At 38.9% G+C, this 19,189-nt stretch overlaps 1 protein-coding gene across 1 annotated transcript in view; it reads right to left on the bottom strand.

Moving 5' to 3' along the window:
- The window catches only part of SYNE2 (spectrin repeat containing nuclear envelope protein 2), a 199,090-nt gene that overhangs the window by 114,350 nt on the left and 65,551 nt on the right, over window positions 1–19,189 (bottom strand). Inside the window, exons 40-47 of the mRNA XM_026654293.1 lie at window positions 18,012–18,167; window positions 16,041–16,181; window positions 15,505–15,687; window positions 14,121–14,258; window positions 11,654–11,839; window positions 10,425–10,547; window positions 8,579–8,761; window positions 2,529–2,654 (exon numbers count right to left, since the gene is read on the bottom strand). Coding sequence (XP_026510078.1) covers window positions 2,529–2,654; window positions 8,579–8,761; window positions 10,425–10,547; window positions 11,654–11,839; window positions 14,121–14,258; window positions 15,505–15,687; window positions 16,041–16,181; window positions 18,012–18,167 — 1,236 coding nt within the window. The remainder of the gene's footprint in view (window positions 1–2,528; window positions 2,655–8,578; window positions 8,762–10,424; window positions 10,548–11,653; window positions 11,840–14,120; window positions 14,259–15,504; window positions 15,688–16,040; window positions 16,182–18,011; window positions 18,168–19,189) is intronic.

A 19,189-nucleotide genomic window follows, 5' to 3' on the forward strand; every position in this document is an offset into this window, starting at 1 on the left:
AAAAAAAAGCCGCGATCGCGATCTGCGGCGGCAATTTGGCGGAAGGTACTTCGCTCCCAGCAGGAGTAGGGACCGTCTGCCGAATTGCCGCCGAATCGCTGGACCTGCCACCCCTCTCCGGAGTGGCCGCCCCAAGCACCTCTTGCCAAGCTGGTGCCTGGAGCCGGCCCTGGTAAAAGATAAAACAGAGTCGCAAGAAAATTGTTCATCTCTTTGTTGTCTGAACTCTCACGGGGCCAAGCATACTAAACTAAGGCAGAGATCCCCAGGGGTTACTCCTGGGTCCACCCTGAAAGACATTTTGAAATGACAGATTACTACATCTCTGTCATCTTTAGGAACCACAGATGGTATGTTTGTGTGTGCATGTTTGATTGCTTTAACCTGTAAATAACTCTCTCTTGTTTGTTTTTCCTAGTTAATAAACCTTTAGTTAGTTTATTACAGGACTGGCTACAAGCGTTGTGTTTGGTATGAGATCTGAGATACAAATTGAGCTGAGGTATTTGACTGGTCCCTTGGGACTGGAAGTAACCTGAATATTTTGTGATCTTTGGTATAGGTGACCAATTATCACTAAGTCCAGCTTGCCTGGGTGGCAAGATAGGCTGGAGAGCCCAGGGGGACTGTCTGTGACTCCATGGTAAGACTATTACAGTGCTCTAGGAGTTCACATTTGTTACTGGGTTGGTGAAATCTAACTGTAAAATGTACCACCAATTTGAGGTGTCTACCCTGCTTTTGACAGCCTGCGCTGAGGTTAGCACTATTGGTCGTGAGCTACTCCAGACAGCGTGACACCTAGAAGGGATTTTTATCTTCCCTGTCTGTTTAGTAGAGCTGCCCTACATCTCCCACATGTGGTGATAACAGTGGGACTGACTGTCCCACTGACTCTTGCTTCACACTGAACATTCCCATAGTTCTCCAGCTTCCACTCAATACTCTCTTTATCTGCTGCCCCATCCCTATCCCTCAGGTGTCTAAGCCAGCCAAAGAAAGGCAAGAGACAGGAGCAGACATGTCCTTGGTGCTCTCTCCTCTTCACTGAGTTCAGCAGGAGAAAGCGACAGCACACCCAGTTCAAGACCTGTAGATAGCAGTGCAACCACAACAGCTGGCCTTGGTGTGATGGCCTGAAATACAGCGTCAGTCTTGTTTCCAGAGGCTGCTCACCCACAGCATCATTAAAGCAAAGCAAGTAACTAACCCAGGTTAGATGACACATCATGGGCCCTGTCTCCACTACAGTTTCTGCTGTTAAAAGGACCAGTGGAGCTGCATTGGTGCTGAATGACATTTATAGATTTTCTGAACATAGGCAAGGCCTTTGCATAGAAGGCCTCAGTAGGCATCTGATAGGATGACAGCCCACCCTCATGTAGGGGACATTACTAAGGGGCAGGAAGAATTTTCTTTGGCTCTGTCGGAGAGAGATAGAGAGCTGCTGACAAAAATACACCTTTCCTGACACATTGAAACACATGCAGCAAAACCCTCCAATAACTCCATCAGGGGCAGGAGAAAGTCATCAGCATGAAATACTGCCTGTATTTGGCAATGTGCTGCACTATCTAAGTTGTAGTTAAAAAGAACAACATTGCTATCTGCTCTGCTAATCTACATAGCTGGGAAACTGTCTTGAGACAAGCAAGAGTAACATCAAAGTGGTGTGCTCACTCCTCCTCTACTCCAATCACTCTAGTGAGATGTAAACTCACCACTTCCCCACTCCAATGCCTTCAGTGAGGTATGAAAGTCAAAGGCTACTATCATCACTAAGCAGGTGATTTTTTTCTTTTAAAAAAGGACAAGAAAATTAAATTGAAATAGCTATATTAAGAGGCAACTCTTAGGTTCTTAATTTAACCCACACAAGAGTCAGGAAATGACTCACAATCAGGATTAACATTAATTCACCATAGGTTCAAACTATTGAACATATCTCTAGCTAGACATTTAAAAGTTTAACTAGCAATCCTATGTATTATACATGTATAGGGCCCTACCAAATTCACGGCCATGAAAAATGCATCACTGACCGTGAAATCTGGTCTCCCACCATGAAATCAGGCCTTGTGTGTGCTTTTTCCCTATACTACACAGATTTCATGGGGGAGACCAGCGTTTCTCAAATCGGAGGTCCTGACCCAAAAAGGAGTTGCAAGGGGGTCACAAGGTTATTTTAGGGGGGTCGTGGAATTGCCACCCTTACTTCTGTGCTGACTTCAGAGCTAGGCAGCCGGAGAGCAGCGGTTGTTGGTCGGGCGTCCATCTCTGAAGGCAGCATCCCGCCAGCAGAGCACAGAAGTAAGGATGACAATACCATACCATGCATGAATAGTCATGTATACTGCAGTGAAATCTATTTGCCTACTTATTTTAGGCTTCACACATCGGGAAATGATTGAGAGGAAAAAAATAAATGTTGCTGTTTACCCCACATTAGCATACAACTAGAAGCAAGTCCTGGTCATAGAGGTATAAACTACAGGTCAAAGAAAAAAATGAAAAAAAATGAAACTCGCCTCTGGGCAGGAAGCAGTCTGAGGAAACAATGGTTTTTCATATGACAGTTCACCCAGCTGGTTCTTTAAGAACTGCTTCAACTTTTCAATTTCTTGTTCGCATTCATCTGTCTCTTTTACGATTGACTGTAAAAAGATAATTTTCATTAGCCATTTTCAATTGATTAGTAGAATACAGAAACAAACTAATCAGTATTGCAATGAATTCAAACCTAGGTTTAAGTTAAGAATTTGTGAGCTGATTTTATTCAGTGTTCCCGAATTCTGTTGTCTTCAAGTTCTTTATTAATTTTCTCATAAACAAAAATAAAATAAAATGAAATAAAAATACTGTATCATAGCTGTGTCTGGTAGCAGAGTAAGCAGCTTTGGCTATAACTATTTATTACAAAATAAATCTATGCATTCAGCTCCCTTTGGCTGTAAAACGTGAAGTCAGACATATTTAATCCTATTCACCAGGAGAGTTGTGTAAAAAGAAGAAATTAAAGAGAAACTGGATGATTTTGCCTTTTTGTTGGTTTCATGATACCTTATGAGAAAACCTTCCTACTTTTATTTGACATAGTTTAGTTCATTGTTGCAGGCTAACCTGCAACTAGCAAAAATAAATCATGCTGTGCAGCAAAGATGAGAGGTGCAGGTCAAAGGGTAAATTCTATCTACAGTATTTGAGAGACAAGGTGGGTGAGCTCTGTGTAAGCTTGAAAGCTTGTCTCTCTCACCAACAAAAGTTGTTCCAATAAAATATATTAACTCACCCACCTTGTCTCTCTAATATCTTGGGACCAGCTTAGCTACAACAGCACCACTGTCTGCAATATTTGACAGTTTGCTAAACATTCATATGCCCCTTCATGCTTCGGCCGCCATTCCAGAGGACATGCTTCCATGCTGATGACGCTCGTTAAAAAAATAAAGTGTTAATTAAATTTGTGACTGAACTCCTGGGGGGAGACTTGTATGTCTCCTGTTCTGTTTTACCCACATTCTGCCATATATTTCATGTTATAGCAGTCTCAAATGATGAGCCAGCACATGTTTATTTTAAGAACACTTTCACAGTAGATTTGACAAAACGCAAAGAAGGTATCAACATGAGATTTCTAAGGATAGATACAGCACTCGAACCAAGGTTTAAGAATCTGAAGTGCCTTCCAAAATCTGAGAGAGATGACGTGTGGAGCATGCTTTCAGATGTCTTAAAAGAGCAACCTTCTGATGCAGAAACTACAGAACCCAAACCACCAAAAAAGAAAATCAACCTTCTGCTGGTGGCATCTGACTCAGATGATTAAAATGAACATGCATTGATCTGCTCTGCTGTGGATTGTTAACGAGCAGAACCCATCATCAGCATGGATGCATGTCTTCTGGAATGGCGGCTGAAGCATGAAGGGACATATGAAACTTTAGCATATCTGGTACGTTAATATCTTGCGATGCCAGCTACCACAGTGCCATGCGAAAGCCTGTTCTCACTTTCAGGTGACATTGTAAACAAGACGTGGGCAGCATTATCTCCTGCAAATTCTAACCAAACTTGTTTGTCTGAGCGATTGGCTGAAGTAGGACTGAGTGGACTTGTAGGTTCTAAAGTTTTACATTGTTTTATTTTTGAATGCAGTTTTTTTTGTACATAATTCTACATTTGTAAGTTCAACTTTCATTATAAAGAGATTGCACGACGGTACTTGTATTAGGTGAATTGAAATATACTATTTTTTTGTTTTTTTACAGTGCAAATATTTGTAATCAAAAATAAATGTAAAGTGAGCACTGTACACTTTGTATTCTGTGTTGTAATTTAAATCAATATATTTGAAAATGTAGAAAATATCCAAAAATATTTAAATAAATGGTATTCTATTATTGTTTAACAATGCAATTAATCGCGTGATTAATCGCGATTAATTGTTTTAATTGCTTGACAGTCCTAATCTTAAAATATGAGAACAGTGTCCCTCTTATATGGGAAGTCAGGACACCCAGCTGTCCTCTTTATACCCTCTAACCTGAGTGTTATTTATATAGCACTGTAGGTATGCATAGCACTCCACAGGCCAAAATACAAAGACAAAGGGTCAAATTAATCCTTGGTGTAAATTGATTGATGACCTAACCACAAGGAATTTACAAACCAACAGCACCTAATTCCTTTTTGTTTCTGTTATATTTCACTATGCTTTGTTATGCTGGAATTTAATCATGATTGCGTCTGACGAAGTGGGCATTCACCCACGAAAGCTTATGCTCCAATACATCTGTTAGTCTTAAAGGAGCCACAGGACCCTCTGTTGCTTTGATAAAATTATTAGGATTGTTCTATTACAATATCATGTGATATATGTAAACCGAGAGTAATATATACATAAACATTCATATGCCCCTACACAGTTAAGTATTCAAAATAAATACCCAAGTGTTTTTTAAAAAAATAAGAGCACATTTTTTCCATTCTGGTTGCCTTTACAACAGAGCACTTACTAAATTTCTGATGCACAGTTAATAATAAAATGTTCATGCTTTAATACACTTCTTACCTTGTAAGATCTTCGCCAGACAATAGACTTATATTAGACTACACTTGCTTTCAACCTACACAACAGGACTGGAGAGTCTTTGCTGCACAGTATGACACCCAAGTTGCCAAGAAATGCAATTTTTCCAATCTGTTTTCTAATGAAGAAATCTCATTTAAAAATTGAGTTAGATTTGTAGGAGATAAAGGCAAAGAAGCTGGATATGAGTCAACAGTGTGCCCTTGTTGCCAAGAAGGCTAACTGCATATTGGGCTGCATTACTAGGAGGAGCATTGCCAGCAGATTGAGGGAAGTGATTATTCCCCTCTATTCGGCACTGGTGGGGCCACATCTGGAGTATTGCATCCAGTTTTGGGGCCCCCACTACAGAAAGAATGTGGACAAATTGGAGAGAGTCCAGTTGAGGGCAACGAAAATGATTAGGAGGCTAGGACATTGAGGGCAACGAAAATGATTAGGGGGCTAGGACATATGACTTATGAGGAGAGGCTGAGGGAACTGGGCTTATTTAGTCTGCGGAAGAGAAGAGTGGGGGGGAATTTGATAGCAGCCTTCAACTACCTGAAGGAGGGTTCCAGAGAGGATGGAGCTAGGTTGTTCTCAGTGGTGGCAGATGACAGAACAAGGAGAAATGGCTTCAAGTTGCAGTGTGGGAGGTCTAGGTTGGATATTTGGAAAAACTATTTCACTAGGAGGGTGGTGAAGCACTGGACTGGGTTACCTAGGGAGGTGGTGGAATCTCCATCCTTCGAGGTTTGTAAGGCCCAGCTTGACAAAGCCCTGGCTGGAATGATTTAGTTGGTGTTGGTCCTGCTTTGAGCAGGGGATTGGACTAGATGACCTCCTGAGGTCTCTTCCAACCCTAATCTTCTATGATTCTATGGAAATGCCGAGCATAAACATTATATTGCCTCCAACAAGTAAAATATATTTCAAAGCAGGAAAACTTATACCTAAGGGCCCATCTGAACCAATGGGAACCATGTAATAATAATACTTTGCATTTGAATAGCATCTTGTATCTGAGGATCTCAATGTGCTTTGCAAACTTAGCTTCATAATATACATCTACTTCACAGGCCTGCCACCACCTCCATTTTACAAATGTAGGACATCAGAGGCTCACACAGGAAATCTGGGGTAAAAAATGAACAGGACCCCAAATTCGTGACACCTAGGTACATCTTCACCACAAGATGATGCTTCAACACTGAACACTGAAGTACACTGCTGCAGCCCCTGGAGCCCCAGCCTTTCCCCAACTGTAAGAATGTGCATACCTTTTGGCATATTCCATACCAGCACTTCTAAATCTTGGGCATATAAGCACACATCTAGGATGATGTCTACCTTCATATGCTAACAGCAGCAGGTATGAATTGCCAAACTGCCCAGCAATGGAACAACAGCCCCTGAGGTGCTAAAGCACTCCCGTTAATAGAGAACAGTTTAAAAGGTGTGTTTAAGAAGAAAAAAACTTTTGTTTGATGACATCATGCTGAGACTCATCTTATAATATATGGAGATATACCTATCTCATAGAACTGGAAGGGACCCTGAAAGGTCATTGAGTCCAGCCCCCTGCCTTCACTAGCAGGACCAAGTACTGATTTGGCCCCAGATCCCTAAGTGGCCCCCTCAAGGACTGAATTCACAACCCTGGGTTTAGCAGGCCAATGCTCAAACCACTGAGCTATCCCTCTTGGACTGTTTAGTCCTGAACTGCCACTCTCCTCCTCACCCAGAAATATTCAAAGATTCCAAGGCCAGAATGGACCATTGTGATCATCTAGTCCAGTGGTTCTCAACCAGGGGTATGCGTATCTGTGGAGGTACGCAGAGATCTTCCAGGGGGAACATCAACTCATCTAGATATTTGCCTAGTTTTACAACAGGCTACATAAAAAGCACTAGCGAAGTCAGTAGAAACTAAAATTTCATACGGACAATGACTTGTTTATACTGCCCTATATACTATACACTGAAATGTAAGTACAATATTTATATTCCGATTGATTTTATAATTGTATAGTAAAAATGAGAAAGTAAGCAATTTTTCAGTAATAGTGTGCTGTGACACTTTTCTTTTTTTTTGTCTGATTTTGTAAGCAAGTAGTTTTTATGTGAGGTGTAACTTGGGGGTATGTAAGACAAATCAGACTCTGGAAAGGTGTACAGTAGTCTGGAAAGGTTCAGAGCCACTGATCTCATCTGACATTCTATATAACACAAGTCATAGAACTTCCCCAAAAATAATTCCTAGAGCACATCTTTTAGAAAAACATCCAGTCTTGATTTAAAAATTGTCAGTGATGGACAATCTACCACAATCCTTGGTAAATTGTTCCAATGGTTAATTTCTCTCACTGTTAAAAATGTACACCTTATTTTCAGTCTGAATTTTTCTAACTTCAACTTCCAGCCATTAGATCATATTATATTTTTGTCTGCTAGACTGAAGAGCCCATTATAAAATATTTGTTCCCCCAGTGGGTTCTTATAGACTGTAATCAAGTACCTGGTAATCTTCCCTGTGTTAAACTAAATAGATTGAGCTCCTTGACATATTGTCTAATCCTCTAATCATTCTCATGGCTCTTCTCTGAACTCTCTCTTGAATATCCATCTTGAATCGTGGGCACCCAAACTAGACAGATTATTCCAGCAGTGGTCACACCAGTGCCAAATACAGAGGTAAAATAACCTCTCTGTTCCTACTTGAGATTCCCATTTATGCATTCAAGGATCCCATTAGCCCTTTTGGCCACAGCATCGCACTGGGAGCTCACATTCAACTATTATCCACCAGGACCCCCAAATCTTTTTTAGAATCACTGCGTCCCAGGATAGCTAACCTCTATTAGAAGTCCAGTTGCAGTACCTAATATGAGGTCAGGTCAGGAGATGTCCAGCTTCAAAATGATAAGCAGTACAAGTTACAGTGGAGGAAATTGGCCCATTATGCTTTACTGATAAGAAGAGATTACATCCTTTAGAAATAACTCCTTCAGCAACAGACTATTCACATTTTAATAATTAATGATAATGTAATTAAATAACTATTAAATGCTAGCTATATATAACAAAAATATTTCTATGTTCTGTATAAAGATGTCGGATCTGAATTTCAGCGGTGCTGAGCACCTGCAGCTTGCATTGACTTGGGTTGCGGGACCATAGGTATTTAAGTAATATGACAATTAAAGCCACTGCTATTGTGCAATACCAAAAACTACCACAAAGTGCCATGAGGCATTAGCTATCTGGGAAAAGAAACTCGCATCACTTTTAGCTGAATTCCAAAATTAAATAAACATCAAGACAGTTATAGCATGCTTTGTCCTTGTATTAAATTACACAGCGAAACCAGAAATAAGAGACCTGGCAAGTGTACTATGGCCCTGCCTTGACAATCATGTCTCGTCACCAAAGAAATTATTACCAATTTAAGGAGTTTTGTATGAAATTTCAGAACAAATGAATCTGATGTCAATGTAAGTACTTTACCTCCAGTAGCTCATTTTGTTCCTTGGTACTTTTTTCTAACATTTTCAGTTCTTTCACAAGTTGGCCTGTTCTTTTGAAGACTGAGAGAGGTTGCATTCTCATTCCTGGTAACCTAAGACCTTCTTCGTAGCCCTTTATCGCAGCAAGGGTCTTCTGCAAGGGACTGATGTGGCCAAGTATAACCTAAAAATGTAAGTATAACCAGAATATGCTATGAAGAAGAAACAATGATCACTTTTGTCATGCCGTTAAAAAGTTCTCTTATGTAAATTCTGCAGGGCTGATTTTGGACCTTCTCTCTGTTTACCTTCAGAGAATTTTTACCTCAGAATGTTTTCAAAAAATATATGGTGAGACTGTACAAACCAAGAGGAGTGTGTCATGACACTTGCAGGACAGGGGACCATTGGGACTATTTCTGTCCGTCTTGTGGACCTGAGGCGTATGGTGGAAATGCTGCACATTACTGAAAACACATATGCAATTAGCACAGAATATTCTACCTGATAAATAAGTGCAGACAGAAAGTCATGTCTAATGTACTATAGTTTTACTGAGTTGTTGGGTAATTTTAACATTTCAATGATCTCCATCAATTTCAGGTGAAATCTGCATGACTCTGTGTAAAGGTTACTGGACTGTTTATTACCTTATCACAGAGTCACACAGACTACATCAGAAATAGATGGAGCTCATTGAAACGTTAAAATTACCCAACCACTTGACTTGCTTTCAGCAGGTTTCACTAAAATGGTGGTGAAAATGGGTCTCACTAGCAGAACCCTATCTACATTATGGTTCACAACTGTTCAAATCAGTGGGAATGTTTTGTATATTTCTCTAATGTGGACAAAGGTTACAAATCGGGAAGGAAGAATACTGTTTTCAAGGTGAAATATTTCTTCACAATATTAATCACTTCTCCATATACTGTAGCAGCTACAAGTGCCCTCTGGGTAACAGAACAGCAAACATATGACCAAACTTTCAGCTTTCCCCTTAAACTGAATCCACAAATTTTGCATGTAGGTGAACTGAAAATGTGGCTTGTAGACACAGGGAAAAAATAAATAGAAAATATCTTTAATACTTTGATTTATTGTACCCAGGGATGGAAGGCAGAACATCATGGCCAAAATATCCTTGCAATGAAGTCTTGAATTGATAAATAATCATGGAATTATAGAAATGTAAGACTGAAAGGGATTTAGATAATAAGACTTTGCACATATATACACTTTTCCATTCAATGATCTTCAAGTGCTTTGTAAAAAACAAATGAATTTGCCCTTTTGAGGTAATATAATCATTTCACAAAATGAGGACAATAAGGTACAGAGAAATTAATATCAACTTTTTCCTCAACTTTTGAGTGTCCAACCTGAAACCTAGGGCCTGATTTTCTGAAGTGCCAATTGCCTGCAGTTTATGTTGATATTATCTAGAGTTTGGGTGGTCATGACCTCTGAAAATCAGGTCATAAAGTTTCCAGAAATGGAGACACCAAAAATTAATGTGCACTTCTGAAAATTTAAGCATAAACAACTTGCACAAGGTCACATAGGAAATCTGCTGCAGAGAGAAACAGAACACAGATGTTCCAACTCGTAGTCTCATGCATTAACCACAAGGCCACTTAATTTAATTGTGAAAAAGTTTCTTCAGCCTTTGGGTTATGGGAATTACAGTCACAATTTTCATAATATACCTACTCATTATTGTCCTCAAAAGCAAGTCATGCATCATAATAATTTGTTTGCATTAATAAGCCATCTTCATATCTGTGAAATGTGTTGATTTGTTTATTCAATGTAAGAAAAAAAGGTTTAATAAGATACATACACACCTGTCCATGTCTAAGATGCTCCTTAGGAGAAAAATCTAATATATCTTCTGTTGACAAGATCGTCTTAATTTTGGCAACATCCTTCCCTATCACTTTCACTTCAGATTCAATGGCATCCACCTCCTAGATGTTTTGAAATATCCAAAATATTTGTGGACTATGAAATTTCATTTTACAGCCACATGAATTGTTATTGTGTCTATTATTGTTGTTAATAAATACCAAATAAATTAATGAATTACCAGGTCTAAATTTTATCAAAATTCTAAATACATTGTACTCCAATAATTTAATCGGAAGTAAATTTTCTTCTAATGCAAATTAGAACCACAAAATGTGTAGCTTTCATTTAAATGTTTCATATTAATAAGAAATATTTTCAAGCTGCCCTTCAAACATATATAAATAAAACAATTTGTATTATACAATATGTTTTGACTGGAAACATATTAGAAAGGTATTAAACTGAACCTTACTAAAAAAATAATAATTATGTACAATATCAGAGATTGAATGCTGCTGCATTTACAGTACATTCAACAGGTATTGCTGATCCAGAAGCTAGTTGCTATCAATCACGTTGTCTTTCACAGGCTCCTTGTCATAACTCACATAGGGAATTAGGTATTAATGGTCAGCTAGTCAGGTTTAATCCCTGAGTAGGGAATCAAAATAACCTTGAAGTCACACATGAACTACTCTTGGGCTTGTGTACATGGGGAAGTTTACTGGCTGAACTATTCTGATATAATTATACCCTTACAGCACCTTGTGTGGACACTGTCATTCTAGTATAAGATTGCCTTTTTCCAATTTAGCTTATGTTGCTTTGAAACTGTATGAGCTAAACCAGAAAAAGGCACTCTTATATTGGTATAACTCCCCATGTGCACACTATTATTCTGGTGTAACTCTAGCAGAATAATTATATAACAGTATAGTTCTGCTGTCAAATTTCTCTGTGGAAACAAGCCCTTTGAATAAGCTAGTAATAAGCATTGTGTTTCTCCTCCTCATAGAGACAGAAGGCACACCCCCCAAATTATTTTACTATTTCTCTTGAATTTTACAGCTTAATTATCACATTGGGATTTTTTTTAAATGATGCATTTACCTATATGTTATTCCTATTATTAAAATGAGAATGCTTGCATTCTAATGGCAAATAATGTATACGATCTAATGAAACACCAATAAAAGGCTATTTTTTTCAGACTACCCAGACTTACATCAGCCATGTGCTGGATCTGTGGAAGAATTTCCACTATCTTTTGCTGTAAAGATGTTACTTGACCATTTACTTCATTTATCTGTTGCACTATATTTTCTGTTTCAAAGATTATTGATAACTCATCCAGTTGTGAATAGATGGTATGTAGAAGATTTTGCTTTTGTTCTGAATCTTCCAATGCCATCTAGAAAAAATAAAATAAAAACATCACCATGTTTGAGGCACTTAGATTGCCTGATTCACTGATGCACCTCAGCTCAGATACAAACCTCTGTTGCATTCTCAAATACTTTGGCCTTCCAGCCCAAAACATACTAATGTTCCAAACTGTAAAGACTTTGTTTAAATGCAATAATGTAATCCTTGGATTAACAGGAGTCAGTGAAACTTTCATAGAATTTTGCATTCATATTCCCCCTATGGCAGATTATACCATCTATAATATAGAACAACCTACCATGGAAGGCTACAATACCACTAGTAAAATCCGAGGCACAGCAATGACATTCTGATGACTTTTTATATAAAAAGTCATGTCCTGAGAGCAAATGATTCTTCTGGGCTAAATTCATGCCTTCTCATGCCAAAACTTAGTCCCTGGAAAAATCATGAAGCAGGTCCTCAAGGAATCAATTTTGAAGCACTTAGAGGAGAGGAAAGTGATCGGGAACAGTCAGCATGGATTCCCCAAGGGCAAGTCATGCCTGACTAACCTAATTGCCTTCTATGATGAGATAACTGGCTCTGTGGATGAGGGGAAAGCAGTGGACGTGTTATTCTTTGACTTTAGCAAAGCTTTTGATACGGTCTCCCACAGTATTCTTGCTGGCAAGTTAAAGAAGTATGGGCTGGATGAATGGACTATAAGGTGGATAGAAAGCAGGCTAGATCATCGGGCTCAACAGGTCATGATCAATGGCTCCATGTCTAGTTGACAGCTGGTATCAAGCGGAGTGCTCCAAGGGTTGGTCCTGGGGCCGGTTTTGTTCAATATCTTCATTAATGATCTGGAGGATGGTGTGGATTGCACCCTCAGCAAGTTTGCAGATGACACTAAACTGGGAGGAGTGGTAGATACGCTGGAGGGTAGGGATACGATACGGAGGGACCTAGACAAATTAGAGGATTGGGAGAAAAGAAATCGGATGAGGTTCAATGAGGACAAGTGCAGAATCCTGAACTTAGGACGGAAGAATCCCATGCACTGCTACAGACTAGAGACCGAGTGGCTAGGCAGCAGTTCTGCAGAAAAGGACCTAGGGGTTACAGTGGACGAGAAGCTGGATATGAGTCAACAGTGTGGCCTTGTTGCCAAGAAGGCCAACGGCATTTTGGGCTGTATAAGTAGGAGCATTGCCAGCAGATCAAGGGACGTGATCATTCCCCTCTATTCGGCATTGGTGAGGCCTCATCTGGAGTACTGTGTCCAGTTTTGGGCCCCACACTACAAGAAGGATGTGGAAAAATTGGAAAGAGTCCAGCGGAGGGCAACAAAAATGATTAGGGGGCTGGAGCACATGACTTATGAGGAGAGGCTGAGGGACCTGGGATTGTTTAATCTGCAGAAGAGAAGAATGAGGGGGGATTTGATAATTGCTTTCAACTACCTGAAAGGGGGTTCCAAAGAGGATGGATCTAGACCGTTCTCAGTGGTAGCAGATGACAGAACAAGGAGTAATGGTCTCAAGTTGCAGTAGGGGAGGTTTAGGTTGGATATTAGGAAAAACTTTTTCACTAGGAGGGTGTTGAAGCACTGGAATGGATTACCTAAGGAGGTGGTGGAATCTCCTTCCTTAGAAGTTTTTAAGGTCAGGCTTGATGAAGCCCTGGCTGGGAAGATTTAGTTGGGTATTGGTCCTGCTTTGAGCAGGGGGTTGGACTAGATGACCTCCTGAAGTCCCTTCCAACCCTGATATTCTATGATTCTATGAACTAAGATTTCACATACAGAAACCAGTCTTTCCACCATTCTGCCCATGGCGTCAAATTCCCTCTGATAATGTTATAAACACCTGACACCTGAAATAACTTACCACAGTCCACTTTAAAGTGCATAAGGAAAACTGATTTATGAATCACAATTCAACTCAAAATGCTTTAACAAATGCACGAGAACCAAAAAACTGATCTACTAATTCTAAATCACTGTTTACTAAAAACAACAGCATGACTTGTAAAATCTGATAAACTGTAAAGCAGTGCAACAAATACACAAAGGGCAGGACACAAAGTTTATCATTTTCTGAGACAGATCTATCCCCCTATGGCTGCTGACATTTTTTATCACTGTGGTCATTTTTCACTGAAGTTCACTGAGGTTCAAATTTTTAGTGGACTTCCTTATTTGTACCTAAAAATTTTGTTGGTGCAAAATCCATACCTACATGAGCAGGAGATACTTAGAATAAGCCACATAATTTTTGTAATTTGGGCTCCCTGTACAGAAAATTTGTATATACACTTACTTGAAGGGCTTTGGCATGTTTACTCAGGGCTTTTGCAGAGTCATTTTCAGCCTCCACAGTTAACAAATGATTGGTGGTTTCTATCCATAACTGCATGCTCTTCAAGAGTTCCTCATATTCCTCCATCTTACTAGTGGCCTATAAAAAAATACTCATAAACGTATGTTCTGTAACACCTGAAGTTAACATCCCTTATAAATGAAAGACTAGTTATATTTATTAGTAAGTTCTGAATTATGAGGTATTATTCTGCTCAAATCAGGGTTAGCACATTTGACTGAGAAAACAGAAAATCTGAATTCAATCCCCAGCTCTGCCACACTTTGTGTGTGACCTTGGGCAAGTCACTTAATTTACCTCAGCTCTATCTTTAAAATGAGAATAGTACTCTCCTACTTCTTAAGGGTGTCGTGAGAATAAATCCATTAAGAAGTGTGAGGACCATATCGTATTTATATAGAGAGAAATCCCTAACTGTGAGAGATGGAAGGCCTAATTCTCCACTGGCATCCACTAAGGACTTACATCAACAGAGTTTGGCCTGATTAGCTGAATGACTTTTTAGCTATATTCTGGGGAAAAAAACACATTTAAGGGGAAAAATTAAAGAACACTCAATATATTTTTGTGGAGTTTGGTGAAATTAACCTGGCTATGAAATAAAGAAGCAGGATAAAATGATCAAAAACACTTGAGTGCTTTAGGAGCTTAATTCCCAGTTTTATAAGTGATTTAGGCCCTTAGGCCAAGATCTTCAAAAGTATTTAAGCATTTAACTCACATTAAATAAATAAATAAATAAATTAATTAATGGAGATATCCTATCTCCTAGAACTGGAAGGGACCTTGAAAGGTCATCGAGTCCAGCCCCCTGCCTTCACTAGCAGGACCAATTACTGATTTTTCCCCAGATCCCTATGTGGCCCCCTCAAGGATTGAACTCACAACCCTGGGTGTAGCAGGCCAATGCTCAAACCACTGAGCCTAAAAGCAGTGGGAGACCGCAATGAGACTGAGGCTAGGTCTACACTGGGGGGGGGGGGCGGCAGGGGAAATCGACCTAAGATACGCAACTTCAGCTACGCGAATAGCGTAGCTGAAGTCGGCGTATCTTAGGTCGATTTACCTGGTCGTGAAGACGGCGGCGAGTCGACCGCTGCCGCTCCCCCGTCGACTCCGCTTCCGCCTCTCGCCGCGGTGGAGTTCCGGAGTCGACGGCAGAATGATCGGGGATCGAAGATGCGATAAATTGATCCCCGATAGATCGATCACTAGACGTACCCTTAGGCTCTTATGCCATGCAGGCCCTTTTGAATTTTAACCATAGTCTCTACTTTAATGTCTGATCCTTTATTAAACCAAACACTTGTAGCTTTGCCTTTACCTTGTTTAAGAGTGTGGTTCTGTGCTCAGCATGTTGTGAGACCTGCTGGTACTGCTGCAAAGGAATCATTAAGCTGTCCAGCCATTCCTGTGCGTGACATGGATCCTTTTCTGCTATATCCTGCACTTCTGAGTCCAGTTCATTCAGTTTGTAATGCCAAAGATCTAGCACATCCCAGATTGTCTGCATATGGGAATATGGTAAAAAAAACATTAAGGTCAGACCTAATTCTGACAGGATACATATCTAATTTATGTTTCCTGTGTGGGGCATGTGAGTTTAGAATTTGCAAAGGTTCATGAACTCATATGACTAGTACAGAATGTTCTGTATCTACCCTGGGTCACTCATGCCTAAGACAAATGAGAAAAGAAATCTTTTGCTGTGAGCTGAAAGGTTTTGAAAGTATTCATCAAGTAGATGCTTCTGCATATGCAGGCAAACACAACGGAAGGTCCCTTGACAGTTTCCTAAATCAGATTCAGTAACTGGACCCACGGTCTTCAGACTCAGAAAAGGGACTTTTGAGACATTACCTTTTGAATTTCCTTGGCTTTTGCAATGTTTTCACTCTTGTGTTGTAACATCTTTTCAACAGCTTGCAGGCCATTGTTAATATTCTCTACTTTTTTATTCATCGCATAATGAGGAGAGCTCTGCAAGATTTTGGTGTTAACCTGTCATAGTAAAGGGAAAAGTTATGCAGGTAACAAAGATCTGTTTCTTTATTCATAATGTCTCACAAAAAGTTTCAGAATTCTTTGTATTACTGCCTTGACAAGTCACATTAGAATGTAAGGGCAGAATTAGATTTGCCGTGAGAAGCAACAGTAATATGGTGTTGAGTTCATGGGTCATTCAGTAGTTTCATCCCACTAAAATGACAGGTGGAACACAGCATTAAATACAAATCAATAGAATATAGTACAATATTGGGTCACGTCTGCTGGTTTCTGTTCTGGCCAGTAATGTAAGAGATACAACCTGTACTAGGGAAAGGACACACTCCAGCTCCTCACTCTGAAAAATCAAAACTGAACTATTATCTGCCAGCTGATAGCACTGTTTTGCCTGAGAAATAAATATCAAGGATTTACACGTTTCCACTATATTAATGCTCAGATTCACTACAAAAATAAATAACTTTAAGGCCCCAAAACCATCAAGTGCAGAATCTCTCTCAGCAGAACTCCTCAGGAACAAGAAATAGGGATATTGAGTACCATGATTTTTGTGTAAGTTGTGGTAAAATTTTCAAAATTGCCTAACTGATTTAGGAACCTAAGCCCAATTTTTTTTAAGGGACTTCGTTTAGGACTAGTCTGCACACAAAAATTGTATTACATTAATTATACCGCTGTAGTTAAAGCAGTACACCGTCCTTAGTATGGATGCAGTTATACTGGTATAAAGATGCTTATACTAACCAGCACAGCTTACAGGAGTATAATTTATACCGGTATAACAGCATCCTCACTAGAGGGGTGTATTGGTATAGCTATTACAGTAAAAAAATCATGCTCCTATTCTAAAATACCTATACTGATACATATCAGACCTTGGGCTTCCAAATGCCTTAGTCACTTCTGAAAATGGGACTGAGACTCCTTAATCACTGGGGAGCATGAAAGCAGTGTGCACCAGAGAGGATACATTTTGTTCTTTTTCACTCCTTTTATTAGAATCAGTAAAAATGATTAAACAATATAAACAACAATAATTCTATGCTTCTAGGTTAGAATTTTATCTCAAACTTAATGGACCAGTCTGATTCTCTTTTTCTTCTTGTTTCACACCCTGCAGTCCCTCTTAAAACTTTGACAGCCTTGCTCTAGAAAAATAGATGATATTTCATTTATTATGTATGTATTATACTTCGGGAATACTGAAAATACTGAGACAATGTTAGTTTTCTATATTAACTGGCAAGATTTGTAGGGCGCCACAGTGCTCCAGGGGTTGCTATAAAGAATTATGGCACTAATAATACCCTGCCATGTGTGCAGCTCTATTTATAAAAGTATTTGTTGAACTTCTTGATGGCTTTGAAATGCCCACAAAACAAAGACATACGTTTTGAACATCTCATCTCATCCAGCTGTGTATGATACCATGATGAGGTTTCACACTTATCGGGAAACAGAGGATAAAAAACACTATTGGTCAAGTTTAAGAATAAGATTGAAGGGAAAGAGAACAGTGGTGTTCTAGAAGGTATAAAAGAATGTATATGCTTCTTAGCCTTACTGAATCTGCCATTTCTTCTTGTAGCTTAATTAAAATAAATTTTATACCCTAATTTGTTGATTGCTATAATATTTTAAAAGGATACAGAGGTAACACATGCAATTTATCTATAGTTTATACATTTTTACTAAGTGTGGAATGCAAGTAAAATTAGCATTTATATACCAACTAACATTTTCAACTGACACTTGTAGTTATGGCAATAATATAGCGTAAAAACATTCCAAATAAATAAATATGTGAATTTCACAAATTATTACCTTCTCTTCTAGGTCTTGTAATGTTTTCTTGCAGTCTTCCAACTGTGTTTCAATATCTGCAGGAACTATTGTATACATTTCTGAATACTTGATTCGTAGTTTCTCCATAATATCCTTAATAGTTTGATTCTCTCTGTTAATTATACTCTGAATCTCCTAAAAACATTTCAGAGAGGTTTCAGCACTTATAAAACACCAAAAACTTAAACTCAGTAGGAACTAAATGAGTCTTCTACCATGATGTTGATTTAAATAAGTTGTTTTCCCATTACAAAACCTGACTTGACAACCTATGCTAGCAGATTAAACCTGAGATATATTCACTGGTTTAGACAAATGATGCTTTTCAATCTGTAAGAATTAATTAAACTTGATACCACTCAATGTCAAACTATTGTTCCAGTAATACTTATTGACAGAAATAATATATGATTAAAACATTAAAGTGCTTCTCTGATTTAATGTTCAGCTTTCTGACATTCCTGTTTCAATTACTCGATTTTTACTTTCAAAGAAGTTCTAACAGTTTAACATTATTCTAACAGCTACATTACTATAATAACAACACAAAGACCGCTAAAAGCAACAGCCTCGAAGCTGAAGTGTCTGTTTTCATGTAATTATGTAGAACTGCAGAGCAGAGCTCCTTTCAAAACAGTGGGTTCCAGTTCCGTTGAGGAATGTAGGTTTTGTGAGACAAAAGAAACCTGAACAACTGTGTACAGCCTGTGGCCTAGAAACAAAACCTGAACGAAGTCCTCTCACAGAAAGAATGAAGAAGAAACTTGTTTGTTAGGCTTTCTAAAATGTCAGGTTGCAAAATTTCTTGTTTTTACATTTACTTTCCCCTACTCTCTGCCATTTTTGTGTGGTGTCAAATGTTAAATAAGTTATTGGGCAAAGTGATAAATTCCTATTATGCACTGAGAACTTTTTATTTTACTGTTAGACTATGGGGTGATGATTTTTATAAAGTTTAACCATTCCCCGTTAAATCCTAACCTCCATTTGGGAATCCTGTCCCACACCTAAGTACCATGCAGAGAAACACTGTATCAATGGATGAAATTACTGGGAAGTTTTCTTTCCCTTTTTACTGTGACAACTGGGTCCAACTGTAAAGAACATAAAGCATCTGTACACCCAATACACCACAAAGAAGCTTACTGTAACAGTAC

This window comes from Terrapene carolina, unplaced genomic scaffold (genome assembly GCF_002925995.2).
Source record: "Terrapene carolina triunguis isolate 2854851 unplaced genomic scaffold, T_m_triunguis-2.0 Scaffold189, whole genome shotgun sequence".
NCBI lineage: Eukaryota > Metazoa > Chordata > Testudines > Emydidae > Terrapene > Terrapene triunguis.